Here is an 18,335-nt window from a genome sequence, read left to right on the forward strand (position 1 = left end):
CAACTTTATTTTGTGCCTTGCTTAAAGTAAAATATCTCCAGACTACTAAATACCGCGTTAATGGTGACATTTTTAAACTGATTCGCTTCTTTCGCCTCACTCTTCTCTATGTGACGGGTGGGTGTGGTTGATCTAGCCGGCTCCCGATTGGCGGGTATTCGGTAGCTCCTGTGTCATGTGACTGGTAGTAGCGTAGGCAGCACCGCCATAGATTTGAAACCCTGTGTGCCTTGTTGGGCGATACGCGATGTTGGCACGGTAATTGTGAAATAGAGGATTCATAGATATGACTTAGTGAACCGACTATTTTCGAAACTGCAACAACATGAAGAATGTTAAAACTATAAAACAGGGAACCACATTTCACAGGTAAAAAAATCTGCGGTACGGTCAAATAAGATACATAACATGTTTACTAGCCTGTGACACTGACGGGATACTAGCATTAGTTTTTGTTGAGAGTACTATCAGGAGTACTACATAACTTTGGCGGGGGGGCAGTAGTGGTGGGCTTGTTTATTTATTCTACATAATTGTAAGATATAAATGCGTTAATTAGTAAAGAAGTTATGGCTAAAAGATCTTTCCATCTACACCCTGACATGTTGCTTGTTTATGTCTAATTACCGCTCCAAGATGGTGGCGCTGCTGACACATTGTGGAAAAGCGAGATGAGGCATCTAGGCTTTCAAATTCATGAGCACCACGATGTACTTCGTTTAAATGGGAGGTTCACCCCAAAACTATAAAAAGATATTTTAGAGGGGTCTTAATGTTATCTATTCATCAAAGTTCTGCTGGGAGTTGTTCAGGTTTGGAAATATCAGCCGTAGAAATGTCGGGCTTCTATCGAAGTACACTACTCGTATCACTTCGCATTAGACACAAGCGCGAGCTCCCTGGCGATATCTGCTGCGCAGTGATATTATTGGTGTGTGGAGTCGGGTAGAAGGAAATAGTTCGTATATTAAACTGCTCGCGACGAAGTCTGTGGATTTTCTTAACCTGTTCCTGATTTCTGGTAAGAGATATTGCTGTTGAATTTTTCAAATACGTTGTTCTGGCGCTTTAAGTAGTGAAAGCAAAATTGAATCTTATTATATTGCTTATTCATTAATAAGTAGCTATAGCATGTATACTGCCCAATGTTTTGATTTAATAAATATAAAAATTATATAAAGATTTCAAAAATACTTCATACTTAAATACTTCAAATAGTTCATGATTTTCAGGAGCGGTACAGTGGTTAGCACTGTCGCCGCACACCTCTGGGTTCCAGGTTCGAGTCTCGGCATGGGTCACATGTGTGCGGAGTTTGCATGTTCTCCCCATGTCGTCGTGGGGTTTCCTCTGGGTACTTTGGTTTCCCCCCACATTCCAAAAACATGCTGAGGCTAATTGGACTTGCTAAATTGCCTGTAGGAGAGCATGTGTGAGTGAATGGTGTGTGAGTGTGCTCTGCGATAGGCTGGCCCCCCATCCTGGGTTGATTGATGGATGATTTTCAGGTCACACCGCCCCCTCAGAGCCCACCAATCAGTGACTGTCTCAGAGTGTGATGTAATACACAAAGTCCGCACCACCCACTTTTAAATGAGCAGTAAAAATACATCAGCTTGTCTCAGCGGACAGCGGCTCTTATCAGATAAGGGGAAAAGGATGAGATATCAAAAGTAAAAATAAATATATCACATTTGGTTAATATCAAATGAAAACAGCCCTGCAATAATATATTGGATTCTAGGATATCACCTATTAAAAGGGTGAATCTATTCTAGGAGAAGATAAAAATCCAATTATGAACAGTGAAAATGGGCATAATAGGTCCCTATAAACGAAAGGTTTCTGTCCATGGTGCTGAAAACCAGGATTGGCAGATTTCACATTACAGCGATTCCCCCACTATATCGCGGATTTTCCTCCGACGCCTCACGATTCTCTGCGTATCCCGTACATTGTTTGTGGTCCGATTGTTTTCATTTTGTTCTAAGCCCTACGATGGAAGACGTTGACCATTCAGGAGAAGGTAAAACTTCTGGATGTGCTTCGGGAAGGAAAGCGTTATGCGGACGGCGTTCGCCATTATGGCTTGAATGAATCAACAGTACGCTACATGAAGAAGGATGAAAAGAATGTGTAAGAGCCATATATGTTTTTATTTTTATATATTCCATTACATATATAGAGAGAAAGTTGTGTGTGTGTATATATATATTACATATTATTATTTATTTTTATTATTATTATTATGTCACTCATATCCTTAGCCCGACAAACAGATGTTTGTTATTTAAACAGATATGTGTTATTTTAATGAGTTTACATGTGTTTAAAGCATGTGGGAGGGGTATTTTAAGGCTTAAACTTAAAAAAAATGTATATGGTCTTTCTGTATCGTGGATTTTCACCTATCGCTGATGGGCCTGGAACACATCTTCCGCGATAGGCGGAGGATCAAATTTACATTTTTAACCTGATTTGACTTCAACCCTCTTATTTTGTTAACAGACTGTGCGGGGGGAATACAAAGGATTACAGTGGGTAATAAGTGATTTATATTGACCTTAATTGTCACCCAAGTGACTCTGGACAATCAGCTCAATAATGCTTCCCAAAAGCTTCTCTCTTTTTCACTAGTTACACTTCATTACACCAAAATCAAGGAAGAATCAAATGTACAAGCCCATTATGCAAAATATAAGATGCAAACACATAAAAAATATTTTGTAAAAACATTAAAAAACAGATTAATATATATTGTGCAATTTGAAACTTTACATTTAGACCTCACTTAGAAAATGCAGGTGATGACCAGCCCAACCAGCAGTTCCGTCTGGTTGTACAGAATACCTACTCAATTAAATTTTGAGGTCATGACTAAACTAAATTTCAGCTCTGCCTTTAACATCACCAGTTAGATGAAACTGATCATTGCAGTGGGAAATACAGTGAAGCCATGAAACATGCTAGATGTAAATATATTAATTCTCACATACACTTGAGCTCAGTGAATTCAAGCGTGTCATACACTGCAAAAAAAAAAGAATCCATCAAAAAACGGTTTTAAGTTAATGGACTCTTCCTTCAATTTACAAATATTGTAAATTCAGTTTTCCACAGTTTCTTAAATGATAGTTTATTTTCATTTTTAATTTTTCATTCTGCCAATGTAGATTTGTTTGTTTAATAAATGGTGTTGTTCATAAAAGTACAAGTAATTTGAGAATATAGTGATTCACTACATTGATTATTTTTCATAACTCAATGGCCCATAAACATACAGTTATCCATCTGAAGCTGGATTTAAACCAGCAAACTTTGGATTACAAGCCCAAATACTTGAGCTACTGAGCCACACACTTACACTGACTCAGCTTAAGTTGCAGAGACACAGTGGACTTTCTGTTGGATGTCAGACAGAATGGCAAAGGACCCCTCACTAACAGGAACCTAAAACACACAAACACTTGGGAACACTTCAAATGCGTGATCTGACTCTGCAAGGGGAGAACATGTTCATGTGGAGTCTTGGCTTTTCACAATGTTTCATTCCAACTTATAGCTAAGGTTTTTTTTAGCCGTCGTCACTCTAAGGTTGCCCATTAATGGTTTGGAATTGGGAATGTAAAGCTGTTTTGTTAGCATGTCTGCCTTACAATTCCTTTACTGTAAGTCGAGGCCTGCTGGAGCTCAATTCTGCTTCATGGCACTTGTATTTACTCTTTATTTTGCATTACATTATGTGTGAGACTAACCCCTTTCTCTACCTCTCCATTCCTCCTGTCGAGCTCCATACAGAACTGGTGGAGAAAAGGGGTGCTTGGAGGTGGGACGATATCTCTGGATGCCCACTTAAGAAATATCTGCGTTACCTTCCAAACTTAAGTAGATTGAACATGGGTGCTGTTGAATTAATAAAAAAATGCACTGTATTAAAAATTATTTTGTTTATATAACATAAAATTGAACTATAAACATGAAATTTAAATCTGTTGAGTTTATATATTGACAAAATAATAATTCTGAATTTTGAACCCTCATTGAACAAAATTAAACTTAATATGGACAAATGGAAAGCATTGAAATTATCCTTATGGGGGGAAAGTTAATGTTACTAAAATGGTTGTGGTGCCTCAAGTTAATTATCTCTCTATGATGCTTCCATTTAATATTCTGCAAAGGATATTTAAGCAGTACGAGAGTATAGTAAAAGATTTTTGTTGGGAAAGAAAAAACCTAGGATTAAAATTACTTTGCCCAGAGACAAGGGAGGTCTAGGATTGCCAGATGTTAGATTATATAGCATGTCCTTTGTAATAGCCAAACTCTACTATCACTGGAAGAATGTGAATTCTGATGTGGACTGGATAGCTATCGAGAGCGATTTGACTTCACTATTTCAACCTCTGCACATTTTGTCACAATGGGAGGGACAATATAAGAAACACAAACCCGATAAAATCTTTTTTGAGGAATGTATGGATCAAAATACATAAGAAGCTTAAAGTATCACATTACATGCAGCCATATTCCTCAATTTGGCACAATCCTGAAATACAAATAGGAAAAAGTATGGAAACAATAGCAACCCAAAGGGGTGAAAACTCTTTGGGATTTATTCGGAAATGGGATGTTTATGTCATAATCAGACGTAAAGAGTAAGTATGATGTAGAAGGAGGAGGGAGTTTTTGGAAGTTTTTGCAACTGAGGCATTGAGTCACGAGTGTTAAAATAGAGAAGATGAATGGTCAAGAATACTTTCTAGAGTGGGGAAATATAGGGAAGTAAAAGGTAAATTTATTCAGTGTATAAAATTATACACAGATAGTACTGGACACTAGTTAGACTAAATAGAACTGGACTAATTAATACTGATCAGTGTTGGACTTTTAGAAGGCAGGTGGGGGCTTATTTACACATGCTGTGGCAGTGCTCTCAGGTATATCCATTTTGGGGTAGAGTTCTTGGTCTCCTGGACAAATGGCTAGGCTTTACTTTACCCCGCAAACCCGACTCTGTCTGCTAGGAGATAGAGTGGAATTGCCAAAGGTGAATAATAAACAGTTTAAGGCTGTGATGGTGGGACTCATAACTGCCATGAGGGTAATATTAAGGCATTTGAAGTCCTCAACAATCCCCAATATAAAGGAATGGACCGATGAGATGATTAAGGCAGCTTCATATGAAAAGATGTTGGACAGACTAAATGGGAAACAAGATATGATGAAAATGTGGGAACGTTTCTAGGGCCATGTTTTTGAAGGATAAATGGCTGGGAGGTTGAACTAGTGATTGGTCATATTGTTTTATAAATGTGAATGGCTGAAGTGTATTATATGAGAGTGCTGTAACTTTTTGGTTTGAAAAATAAGAAAAATTTGAATTACAAAATAAAATGTTCTTGGATAGTAATTTCATGTAACCATTTGTCTTAAAATTAATTCCATCCAACTGTACATTTTTTAGTGTAGGTAGGTAGATGGATCGATAAAATTAAATAATGATTACAAATCACAAATAACTATTACAGTCATGGCCAAAAATATTGGCAGCCCTGCATTTATGTCAAAAAACACACCCCTTCTTCCAGAAAATTGTTGCAATTACAGATGCTTTGCTATTGTCATATTAATTTCTCTTGTTGGCACTTGAAGAAAACAAAAAGAGGAAGAAGGAAAAACAGGAATGGGAGACATTCCATGCAAAAGGGCACCTGCCCTTCTCATATTGTCTCACAAACCCAAAGCCTCAGAGAGCAAGTCAGAGTGCTAAGAATTATAGCGCCAACAAGCCCATCGCCCCTTTTCATGTAAAACTTCGTATATGAGGATGTTTGTGCAGTTTAGTGCCTCTCTTAGCCTCGGCTCCTGTAAATCATATAAGCACACCCACCACACCCCCAGGAGCATTCCGCGTGCCCCCACCTGCCAACCTGCCTGTCCCCCCCAGCCCACAGGCCGTCTGTTGTTCTGAAATTTATCCACATGACTCCTTACCAAGTCTAAGGTAAATCAGATTCCATCTATTAGAAATGAAATTTTCAGTAAAATACAAATTTTTCCCCCAATCTGGGAGACAGTGCAGAATTTTTGGAGTCGGTCCTAACTCTGTCTTGAATATGTACTCAGCAGGCACCTAGGACTCATATCTCCCTCTGAGAATCTTTCTAAGGCGCTCAGCAGCAGAAATTCTCCATCCTAGATGAGCCTGCAAAGTTCTGTAGAAGTTAAATATGCTTTAGTCAAATGAGAGACTAACCTGTTGTCAGGCAGGGGAAGCTTGAACAAGGCCTTCATTCATGACAGCTCCACTTGGCTTTTTGACGAGTCCCCATTTAGATGCAGCACGTCAGAGACTGAAGAGCAGGATGAAGGCTGTAAGTGCAGTTTGCTGTGGATTATGACTGTGTTTAAATCTAATAATGGATGAGACAATTTACTTAAAGCATGATATAGTTCATATTGCTCTTCAGGCTTCGTGATAAAATATTAAAATTATGGAGTATAAAGTTGTACATGCAAAGAAAACAATGCAGAGTGGCAGGGCGCCTGGCCCAGAGGGTCTTCACATAGAATTCTACAAAGGCTATTTTTTCCTGTTAGATTAACAGCTTTGGTTGTCTTGCCCTTTAAAGAAATTCTCTCAAGAAAGAAGTTGCCTCTTACCATGTCACAAGCAATTAGTTTCACCCAAAAAGGAGGAGGACCCCTCTCTGCTCCCCGTGTTAGTAGGTTCTCCCCGACTCCTCCTGCTTATTCCTTCCTCCCTCCCTCCTATTTGTGCTCTCCTCCTCCTTTTGGGTTCTATTCATGTCTTTTGGCTCAGCAATAAAAACCACAAGGCTGCCCTTGGATTGTCCCTCTTCCCATCGTAACATATTATGTATTACATGATTATGAAGTGATTTGATTATTATACAATAGTCAATTAACCACTTTGTTTCTTCAACTTGTCTTTCTTCTGAATCATCAGATATATGTCGTAGCTGGTAATTTGTTACACTCTGCTGTCAGTGCCAGTGTAGCCTAGATACAACCAGTCGTACGTTTCGCTCATGCTGATGTTTGAACAATTTTAGGAACATATTTTCATAATGTTTTCTCATATATGTGGTGTGATAATTGAGCATGACCCCACTGTTGCTGTGCTTGGTGCTCCTGTCATGATCTGTAATCTCTTATTTTTTCATGTCTCCTCCCACTCATGCCAGCAGGGGTCGCTGCTGGCCCTTTGTAACCCTCCTAATTCTCCTGTATCCCATTATAGTTCTCCATCCTAACCCTGTACACCTGTTTTGTCGCTGATTAGTGTGCTGTGTATAAATATGTCTGCCCTCACTGCGTTCCCCAGCTCAGTCATTGCTGTTCCATGTGTAGTCTGTGTTTCCTTAAAGTCCACGTCTGTCTCAAAGCGGCTGCATTTGAGTCGAGTCTCACCCGATGCTCACATCTCCCCGCAGAAAAACAATACACCACCTCACAGGCCAGAGCCACAGCCTTCTCCTCTCTGCTGGGTGGAAGAACAACTCTCACGCAGTGGAAGTCCTCCAGACCCCCTGCCTTCAGACAATAGGTTAAAGATGTGTTTTCTATGTTACCTATTGAAAATCTGAGATACAGCAGAGGCAAATGTAGGAAGACCTTTCATGCTGTCTGGTCTCCTTTCACTGAAAATGTGGAGGGCCTGTATGTCACTTGGAAGATATTATTTAATCCCTCATATTACAAACCAAAGAATATTGCACTACACCATTACTAGGCTACACAAAGTTTTTTAACAACCACTGAATGGAAAAAGGTCAGTGCTGAATATATATAGCTGTGGAGCAGCAGCAGGCCTTGCTGGGCCGGAAATGCAAGCAGCATTGTCCACATTACCACTCTCTGTACTTGGATTGACCGAATGCTCAGACCGTAGGATAAGAATTAATACTTTTTATTGATCCCTATAAGGATATTTTCGTTTTGCCTCCCCCAACTTGCTCAGAGTGAGCTGGCCGTGACGGACAGCCAGTCATAGTGGCACCCAGGGAGCTGGGGGCCTTGCTGAAGGACCCACAGATGTGCCCAGGCTGGGCTAAAGTGGGCTATTTTCTGATCACAGGCTTAGCACACTGAGCTACACACTGCCCCTAAATTTATATTTATATGTAATCTGTGTGTGTATGTGTTATCTAGATTTGCCCTGTATGTTTCTAACTAAATCTAATCCAGGCCTTGATCCTACACCTACTATAATTATAAGTACCTCACTATACCTATATCTAACACTGCTATTCATCACCAGTGTTACATGTCAGGGCTTCGCTGCAATAGATCCCTCAGAGCTGCAGGTTATTACTGTGACTTTGCACACACACACGTTGCTGCTTCCTCAGCCAGTGTCACATATACTTTATTACACACAGACCTCAGTAATCTCTGCTACACTCACACCTGCTCACTTTACATCCATGGTTAAATTCTCCTAATGGAATCTATCTTAATGTCTTTATTATATTTAATTTTAATTGTTACCATATTATTCATTGTATTGTTCTTTCGATTTTATTTCTATTTTATTATTGCTAATACACCGGATCTGAGTGCCTCATTTGTTCCCTTCATGTAGAACACGTTTTGTAATGACAATAAAACATCCTTATCCTCATCTAAATCACACTGTCTAACTACTAACCTGTTTAAATAATATAATTGGATTTCAAAGGTTAATAGTCACTCAATTACCCCCTCAGCCCAACAGTACCACAAACACCCAACATGCACGGAAATTTTCTCCTAAGTTGTTTTCCCTGCCTGGAACAATACCACAGCAGTCACATGGACTAATGTTTCAAAACATTTCAGAAACCTTGCATTGAAACTTGAGGTTTTTAGAAGGGATCAGTCCTGGGTGGCAAAGTTGCCATCACAAAGGTTTTTGATTAAGGGATTCATGATGCCAGGGAGCGTCTTTCACAAGCTGGTGGGCTGTGCCACTGATGCCTTTGCTTTGGTTTTATATGTCTGTCCTGGTTTGTGTTCTTGCCACTTCAGGTTCGCTGGTTTTGGTCTACATTCCTCGGTCCTCTGCTGTGGAGTCTACCTTCTGCTTCACCTCATTCTGGAGTCGCCCATCCAGTCAGCGGCCCATGTCCCCCTGGTTCCCTGTTTCCTGAGGTTAGTCTGCTAGTCTCCGGGGCCAGGGGGCAGAAATCTGCTATGTTGGATGGGCGGCCCAGGTTGGGGTGCTCCATCATAGACTGGTACATGAAGGATTATAAATGGTTTTTAACCAGTATGTACCGAGTGTGCGTCGTGACGAAAAGAATGTCATGGGACCATTTAGGACTGACTGCAGTATTAGTTCAAAGCATGATTGTGTTTTTCTTCATTTTTATTGATTTATTTTTGGATTATTCATTTTTTAAAGTAACCATTTGCTTTAGCAGAAGTTCGTGTAAGTATGATGTTCACCTTCCCTTTTCATAGTCTAGTCTTTGCCAAGTTTTATGCTTATTTCCCCTGGTTAAGTTAATCTGACTTGTGTGTTTAGGAGGGTCATACAGGCTTTTTGTTTGTAATGGAAGCACAGGGTCTATACTTGCAGCTTATTTGCCATGCTAATGGAAGCATTTTACCTTCCTCTCTAATCTCTTTTTTTCTTGGCTCTCACTGCAGTCTCCTCTATGCCAGGGTTTCTCAACCCAGTCCTTGGACCCCACTGCAAAGATCCACAGTTTTGCTCTGTCCAAGCTCTCAGCACAGCAGTAAAAGTTGACTGTTTGGTTCATGCATGCAGGGATCTGGGACAGAGCAAAAATGTGGAGCTGTCTGGTGTGCTGAGGAATGAGTTTAGAAATGCTGCTGTATGAAGTATTAAACCATTTGACTGGTTGGATAAATGTTAAAATGTTTTCTCAAAATATAAAAAGAGATAATCTTCTGTTTTGCGTCTCATTACAAGCAAACTTGTTTTTTGTTTTATGTCACTCTAGTATTTGATATCTAATTTTCAGTCTTCTGGCAATATAATCTGGTGAATGGGGAAAGACTTCCAGCAGGGGCTCCGGTTTCCTCCCACAGTCCAAAAGTGCGCAGGGTAGGTTAATTGGCAAATCTGAGTTGTGAGTGTTTGCGCCCTGCAGAGTGTTGACTCCTGCCCAGGGTTGGTTCCTGCCTACGCCTGTTGTTCCAAGGACAGGCTCCGGTCCCCCCCGCGACCTCAGTTTGGCTTGCTGTCTCCCCGCTTGGTTTTCTTTGGTTTACGTCTTCACTAGCCCCCTTGTTGCTTTGACTTGTGTGTAAGTTATGCATGTGTGATTGTATTGCTGCATAGGGAGTGACTGCTGTTTTGTTTTGCAAGTGTGTGTTGGATTCTGTTTATTTGGTTAGGGAGTGAGGTGGAGTGTTTGTCTTTTGGTTTCCTTTTCTTTTGCACTTAGGTGAGATTAGCTGTGGGTCGCACTTGATAGTTGGGGATTTTGTTTGTTATTTTGGCTGTGGTCACTCCCAAAGTCTTTTGCACCGGGTTATTTGTTCAGTGTCATTATACATGAAAAAAAAAATGAAAATACAAAAAATATCCCTTTGTCCACTGGTGTTCCCTCACCCTGTTTGTCCCTTTATCCCATTCCCCTTTACTGTGAATACTGTTACAATCCAACCCTAGACAGGATATCAAAACAGCATCTTACCTATTGTTTTAAAAGAGATGAGGGATATTTTTCACTGACCTTTATCTTTGCTATTTCAGACATCTGTATATGCCGGTGTGGTACCTTCTGACTGGAAGTATACACTGTAAAAAAAGGCAAAATCTGTCACAGTTTTAAACCATTTTATATCAGCCAATTTGACTACAGCATAATTATTTTTTTTCCTCTTATGTTAAATGACAAAAGTTTTATCAAAACTACATTGCATAAACATATTTTTACACACAGTTTGTAAAATAACAGAGAAACCCCTTCAGTGAAACTGGTCAATTTCTTTTCTGTATTTCTGTACAGAAATTAAACTTATGGTCATATGCTTTATTTGTAACATTTTAATGGTTTTATTGTACCAACATATGTTTTAGTAAAACGAAGGCACAACAGCTATTTTCTATAATTTTGCTTTCATTAACTTTAATTTTACATTCAGTGTACATAAAATCTACATTGTTTTACTGTCATAAACCAGATATCCACCATAATTGTACTGTGTTGTTGGTTATATACAAAATGGTTTGCACAGAGCTAAGGTTATAAACATAAAAAAATGACTTAAAATTAGAAAATATAGACCTTATTATTATAGGGAATATGCGAGTCATCGAACTGATATTGTAATGAACCCAAACTACAGTAGCGTCAGAGGCTGTGAAAGGAGAACAGATCACCACCAGACTGCAGCTACAATTACAAAGATACTTTTATTCAGTACAATTCATGCAGCGACCCATCGGGTCGGATCTGGATTCACAAAGAGTTCGGTCCCGCTTTCTCCCCGTAGCACACCACCCCTTTTCAAGGGGATGGACAGCGATGGCTGCTGGCCACATGGGGAAGAGACAGAAGGACAGGCACTGAGACGAAGCTTCATTATTTATGTCAAAGCTGCTCCACGCGTTATTAATATTAGTGAAATGTGCAGGTAAAAATTTACAATAATGTAAAATTAAAGCATGTAGGTAAGAATGTGTGTTCAGTAGCCTAGCAAATGGATGTGTGAATAGAAACATATAATAACAGTGTAATTGTTTATATCGTTTTATATTGGGCTGTCCGGGGGCTTGAATTCCTGGTTAGATATTCAGTCCCACTCCAGCCCTGACTACTTTTACTTCATTTGTTCCAAGTCAGACATAATTCAGCATATCAGACAAAACAATGAACCTCTTTGTTAATATTTTCATAAATTTTGAGCTTCACTGGTTATCATTAAAAGCCAAAATATTATCCTATGGCAACCAACACAATGCTTTAAACACTGAACCCTTTAACCTTGAATAGAAAAGTATTAATCTACGTATATCTTAGTACCGAAAGACCTTTATAACATGTACATTTGTACTGTGTTAATGTAGGTAAGGTAAGGTAAGGTAAGGTAAGGTAAGGTACGGAGGTAAGGAGCACACACTGAGTACAGTGCCTTACCGCACCCACCACACGACGAACCACCTCAGGGATGAGAACCTGAGTGCAGCCGTGCAGTGGGTGACACCTCAGCACCACACCAGTCCCAATGGAACAGTGTGAGTTTTATCCGGTGGCTGCAGTGCCAATCCTGCAAAACACCTCCTGATGCAGTATAAATATGCATGTGGATAATGTGAAAAGTTAAACTTTATTGTGAAAATTATATTTTATAATAATGATTGTCTAATGAATATCGCAACATTATTACGAAACTTAATACGATATGTAAATTTTAAAATTGTACATGGAAGACAAGTGTTATTATGAAATATAATCCCTTTTATGAAATTATTTAAAAATAAAAGGATACATTATTGAAATATTTATCATTTTATTATATTTTTTGATATACTTATTTATTTTATTTTGAGTATCAAGGTGTTCCATACAAACATCTTAGGCGGTTTAGTTACCCTAACATGTGCTAATAGCTTCTGATTTCTTCCTGTCCTTCTTTTAACGTCGTTACAGTTGAACCTCATTACTACGTACAAGACAGGATATCAAAAACATGTACGTTAAAAGCATAGAACGCTGTAACCACTTAGTGTAAGATGGATGAAAGAACTCACAAAATATCCACGTAAATGATAAAACTTTAATAGAACAGACCCTTAAATTGACTACAAAACAAACAAAGACATTATTACTTGTTAAATAATTCAACAAAGCTCATTTGGATCCTTGAAATTTTCCTTAAATTACTCACAATTACTTAGTGCCAGCCGGTGATAAACGGCAACGAAAATACACAACAGCTGGTCAAAATGGATTTTTAAAATAAACATTTGCATCCAAATTGGCGTTTGGCCTGAAAATATTAATGAAATATTGGTCAAATTAATTATTTCTGCTTTCGTTTGTAAATTGATCTGCTTTCGTTTTGGAGGCATTTTGACACGTGCTGAATGACAAGAGGAAAAACGTACGGGGCGCCCTGCAGTTATTACCGGAGTCCGGCCGTGACGAAATAAAGCCAGCGTTGCCAAGCAACGCAATAGACAAATGTGCATTGTCGGGCGAAGATCAGGTAGATACAGGTAGATGTAGCGACACAAGTTGTGGTGGACAGGGAGAGCGCTGTACGTTGTAACGATGGTTAGTTTTCGTATTTTCTCTAGAAATTTGGGTGTTGTATCAAAGTTTACGCTTTAAGGGTGTATGCTGTAAACAATGGCTGCTATTGGAATAATACATAGGCTAAAAACGGGAATTAGAAACCTGTACGTTGAAAAGGTGAAAACGTTGTATCCGGGGTACGTAGTAACGAGGTTCGACTGTATTTACGTGCTTATTTAAGTTACTTTGGAAAGCGAGATCCAGTTACAAACGGATGGTCAAGATGGATGTGGAGACGCATGTTAAAACCGGAGCTTTTGACTCAAGGTGTTTTAATAGTAACAATAATTGATACTTTCACTGATCCATCCATCCATCCATTTTCCAAACCGCTTATCCTACTGGGTTGTGGGGGGGTCCCGAGCCTAACCCGGAATCAATGGGCACGAGGCAGGGAACAACCCAGGACAGGGGGCCAGCCCATCGCAGGGCACACTCACACGCCAGTCACTCACACATGCACTCCTACGGGCAATTTAGCAACTCCAATTAGCCTCAGCATGTTTTTAGACTGTGGGGGGAAACCGGAGTACCCAGAGGAAACCCCACGACAACATGGGGAGAATATGCAAACTCCACACACATGTGACCCAGGCGGAGACTCGAACCCGGGTCCCAGAGGTGTGAGGCAACAGTGCTAACCACTGCACCACCCCACGTTTAAAATTTATGCTTTATAAATTAGGATTTTGCCATCTTTATCATTTGACTCTCTGCCAGCCCCCTGGAGGACGAGCTCCCCCTTTAAGTCTGGCTCCTCCCAAGGTCTCTTCCTATGTTTCTCCTTGCCACTGTCACCTCTGACTGTCTCTCTGGGGACTTTGAGCAGAGATAATGTAAAGCGCTTTGAGACAATGTAATGTTGTGAAAATACACTATAAAAATACAAATTTATTCTTTTTTCTTTAAACAGTTCTTTAAACTCCCCCCCCCCAACAACTGGCACTCTGTCGGTGAGAGCCAGCTGACTGCAAAGGGCAGCCACCTATAGCAGCACCCGGAGAGCTGGGGGTTAATGATCTTGCTCATGGACCCCCAGATGTACCAAGGCCAGGCTTGAACTGGCAATCTTCTGATCATAGGCAGAGAGGCTTAGCTCACTCAGCCACAGGCTGCCCAGAACTATCACACTCTGTTATCACACTGAAGTGTGTGAAATTAAAATCCCAGGACGGTGGCTGTTTCTGAGGTGATGGAGCCACTACTCTTATGCTGAGTCCATTTACCTCGGAGGTCGGAACTCGGAGCTGGGAATGACATCACAGACCAGTTAAACACGTTCCAGTGCAGCCAGTCGGACAGCAATTTAGCAAAACCAGGGACCGGTTTCAAAAAGCAAGATTTCTTGTTTAGCCAGATTACTTGTTGGATTTAATGTGTCCCAGTTTAAATGGCCTTTTTCTTCATTGACTTATATTTAGCCCGACAAGCTGTATGGCTAAGCAAGAAATCCTACTGGCTGAAACGGGCCCCATTTCCTGTCTGGCTAATTGTTAGCCATTGTTAACAATATCAGTTGGTAACAACACATTACATGATATCTTGCACCCAAAAACACCATACGGTAGCAACACATCCACAGATAGCAGCTATACAGTACTGTGTGTATGACTGATTTAATGAGCTAAAATTAAGATATAAGTGCTAATAAACAGTATAAAACTACAGCTTTAGCTTCTGCTGATAAAGGGCACGGCCATCTTGAATTCTGAGGTCAGGGTTCTGTAGATTCCTCTGACTTCAGTGGCCTGTACTACTGTGGCCCTAGTGAGTTCTTCTGTACTATGAAGGGTTACTGGCTTGTCGGGGTAACTTGTCGGATGTAAGGTACCACAGTTTAAATGAACTTCATATTCGTTCACCTACATTTTTCCCAGACTACCTTAAATCCGACAAGCTAGTAACCCCGCTAGTAAGACCGGACAAGTAGGTCATGACAACTTTACCGAACCAACAACTTTACCGACTTGTTCTAAGTGTTTCGTAGCAATTACACTAACAAGTGTTAAGACAAAATCCATTTATTTAAAACTAACTTTTAGATAATAACAATAATTGATACTTTCACTGATCCCTTTGGGAAAATTGTTTTAGATAGAAAGGGGAAATTCTTTTAAATTAGCCTGACCTGTATCTCCACCCTTCCTGTAGCAGCTGAGACTGTATCATGGCCTCTGTGTTCATCCATCGTACAGAGATAACAGATACACTGCTGGTCGGTACAGCAGTAGACCTCCAGGGGTTTGTCATGGTGGGAACAGACCTTGTCCTTCAGATGGCCGGTGGCATCAATGAGCTTGTGCTGTTTTGCATGGTGGAGTTTGTTGTGAAGCTGCAGGTCAGTTTCACAGTAGGAGGCCAGACACACCAGGCAGGACTTGACAGCTTTGTGTTTTCTCCCAGTACAGACGTCACACTCCACATCTCCAGGTCCAGCATACTGGTCAGCAGGAGTAGCTGCTTGTAGTCCAGTCTTCTTCAGTTTCTCCACCACTTCAGCCAGTATGGTGTTTCTGTTCAGAACAGGTCTGGGTATGAAGGTCTGTCTGCACTGGGGGCAGCTGTAAACTCCAACATGATCTTCCTGATCCCAGCAGCTCTTAATGCAGCTCATACAGTAACTGTGTCCACAGGGAATAGCCACTGGATCCTTTAGTAGATCCAGACAGATTGCACAGCTGAACTCGTTTACATCCACTGCAATTCTGTCTTCAGCCATTTTACCACGAACACTGATAGGATTCAGTCTCGTTTTCTCTCACAGTCGTCTGTGTGTGACAGTGGGAGGAACTTCCTGCTTCTCAGACTGCAGCAGGTGTGGTTTTGGACTGAGACCAGACTGAGAAGAGCAGACTGGGCAAACAGTGGAGCTGCAATTTATGAACAAAATAGTACATTATACAAACTGTACCCAAAGCGAACATTTATTTATCTTTTATGAGAATAACAGTTACTGACATTGTTTTTCTGTAAACAAACTATAATCCTACTCTTTGATTTTGTACAGTAGATAGAAATTAGGTATAAAGGTATGAGAGCAGATCTACTGAGAATTCATTACTGTGTCTGTTTAGAATCATGTTTGGGATCATGTGGTTTCAGGTGAAACATGCAGGGATGTGCAATTATAGACAGACTGTGTCAGGATTAGACAGAACAAGCTTTGACAAGTACTGTCAATGCACAGATTTGTTTTTTTACATTATTCTATATACAATATTCATGAAAATATATGGCATCTCTTCCTTTTCTTTCTGTGTGTTTGTGCAGGGAGTGTATTTATGTTAGGAAGGACAGTCAAGTTCAGAGTGATCATTTTTATCATCCAAAATAATTCCATTCTCTAATAATGAAAATTTATTCTAGATGTTCATTGAACACTACTCTTATATTTAAGCCAAAAGTTAATGGACCAGCTTCAGCCATCCCCAGGAACAGAAAGATCATATATCAAAAAAGTATCCAACAAATTCCAATAACCACAGTACAGGGTTATGGGACACATCACAGGAAGCACAGGGCACAAGGCAGAGACACCCTGGATGGGATGCCAGTCCATCACAGGGCAAACACTCACTCACATGCTGAGGACAATCAAGAGTCACTAATTCACCAAACTGCATGATCTTCGACAGCATGAGGAAACCTGAGGAAACCCACAGGAACATGGGGAGAACATGAAAGCTGCACATGCAGAACCAGGAGTGGGAACCACACCCACAAGCCTGGAGGTGTGAAGTGAGAGCAGCTGGTCTGAAGTCCTGAAGGGAGCTGGAGCGCCATTTCTTTGGAACAGTGTGGAGCCGTCCTGCATTACTGCTTATCCTGTACAGGGGGGTGGGGATCCCGGAGCCTGTCCCAGGTGGCACAGGGCAGGGGACACAATGGACAGGATACTAGTTTATAGCAGAGCACAAACTCACACATACAGACTCACACTAAGGGCAGCTTAGAGATCCCAATCGGCTGATCGCAGTTTCATGTTCTCCAAAGTAGGAGGAGAAAGCCCACATTGGAAGAACATGCAGACTTCACACATACAGCAGGAGGGACAGGAAACAAGCCAAGAGACAGAGGTTACACCCCGAGACCCCACACCCCCCCACAATCACACATACTGTTAGGATTTATGTAAAAGTTACATTTTAATGCTACAAAATTATGACTGACTATGAACTTCATATTCCAGAACTGTGCTGGAATCTATGCTGACTGTAAGAATATTACCTTACAGGATTTACCCGTTTCTGTGCCCTGTACCTACAGTAAGGAGCTGGGATCTCTGCTCCTTCAAAGCAGACAGACTCACTCACATATGATTACAGTTCTAGTACATAGCAGATACTGTTGCTGAAAGTGGTGAACAAGTGAGGCAAATATAACAATGCAAACATGCCGCTGTCAAGGTGCTGCCTGGGCACTAGTGCAGCTAGGCTGGTATTTCTGGGCTCCACAGACATCACTGGTGGTTGGTGTCGTGGTCACCGGGGTGAAAGACTCGTGCAGAAGGTGTTTCTCAGACAACAAACAGGGACTTACTGGGATCAGGATGGGAGGCTATGGAACCGGCAACACGTAAGGCACAACATCAGTGATCGAACTGGGGAACACAGGACCAGGAAGCACTCAAATGGAGGACTAATGATGGAAGAGACTGGAGACAGCTGGGAGTGTTTAACACGAGGGCTGGAACGAGACGTGAGACCAACAAGCAGCAAACATGGCCTGTTAGAGCCACGTCAGGGAGGAGGCGGGACATTTAATTACATTTTTATATAGTGCCTCACAGAGTCGTCCCAAGGCACTTTACATAGATGTGTAGTCATACATTACAACATCATTAAAGAGAGTGATACACAAGGGGAAAAAGGAAAGAAAGATATTAAATAAAGAAAGCCAGATGACAACGGAGGAGAGGAACCAAAACCCCCAAGTAAGGAGATAAAATAGACCTCTGGAGGTCCATGGACAACTGGCTGCCCAACCCCCCCGGCAGACTAATATTACTGAGAACAGAAAAGAGTGGAGCTGCTTGCTAAAGGCCAGGTGTGA

General features: G+C 40.8%; 1 protein-coding gene across 1 annotated transcript; it reads right to left on the minus strand.

Moving 5' to 3' along the window:
- Nucleotides 1–13,657: 13,657 nt before the first annotated feature.
- Nucleotides 13,658–16,002, minus strand: si:busm1-163l24.4 (uncharacterized protein LOC368754 homolog). Its single transcript, XM_049003235.1, has 2 exons — nt 15,412–16,002; nt 13,658–14,530 (listed from the first exon to the last, which is right to left on the minus strand). Exons 1-2 carry the CDS (start codon nt 16,000–16,002, stop codon nt 14,381–14,383), a joined length of 741 nt encoding a protein of 246 aa, XP_048859192.1. The 3' UTR covers nt 13,658–14,380.
- Between the last annotated feature and the right edge of the window lie 2,333 nt (nt 16,003–18,335).

This window comes from Brienomyrus brachyistius, unplaced genomic scaffold, assembly GCF_023856365.1.
Source record: "Brienomyrus brachyistius isolate T26 unplaced genomic scaffold, BBRACH_0.4 scaffold76, whole genome shotgun sequence".
NCBI classification, from domain to species: domain Eukaryota; kingdom Metazoa; phylum Chordata; class Actinopteri; order Osteoglossiformes; family Mormyridae; genus Brienomyrus; species Brienomyrus brachyistius.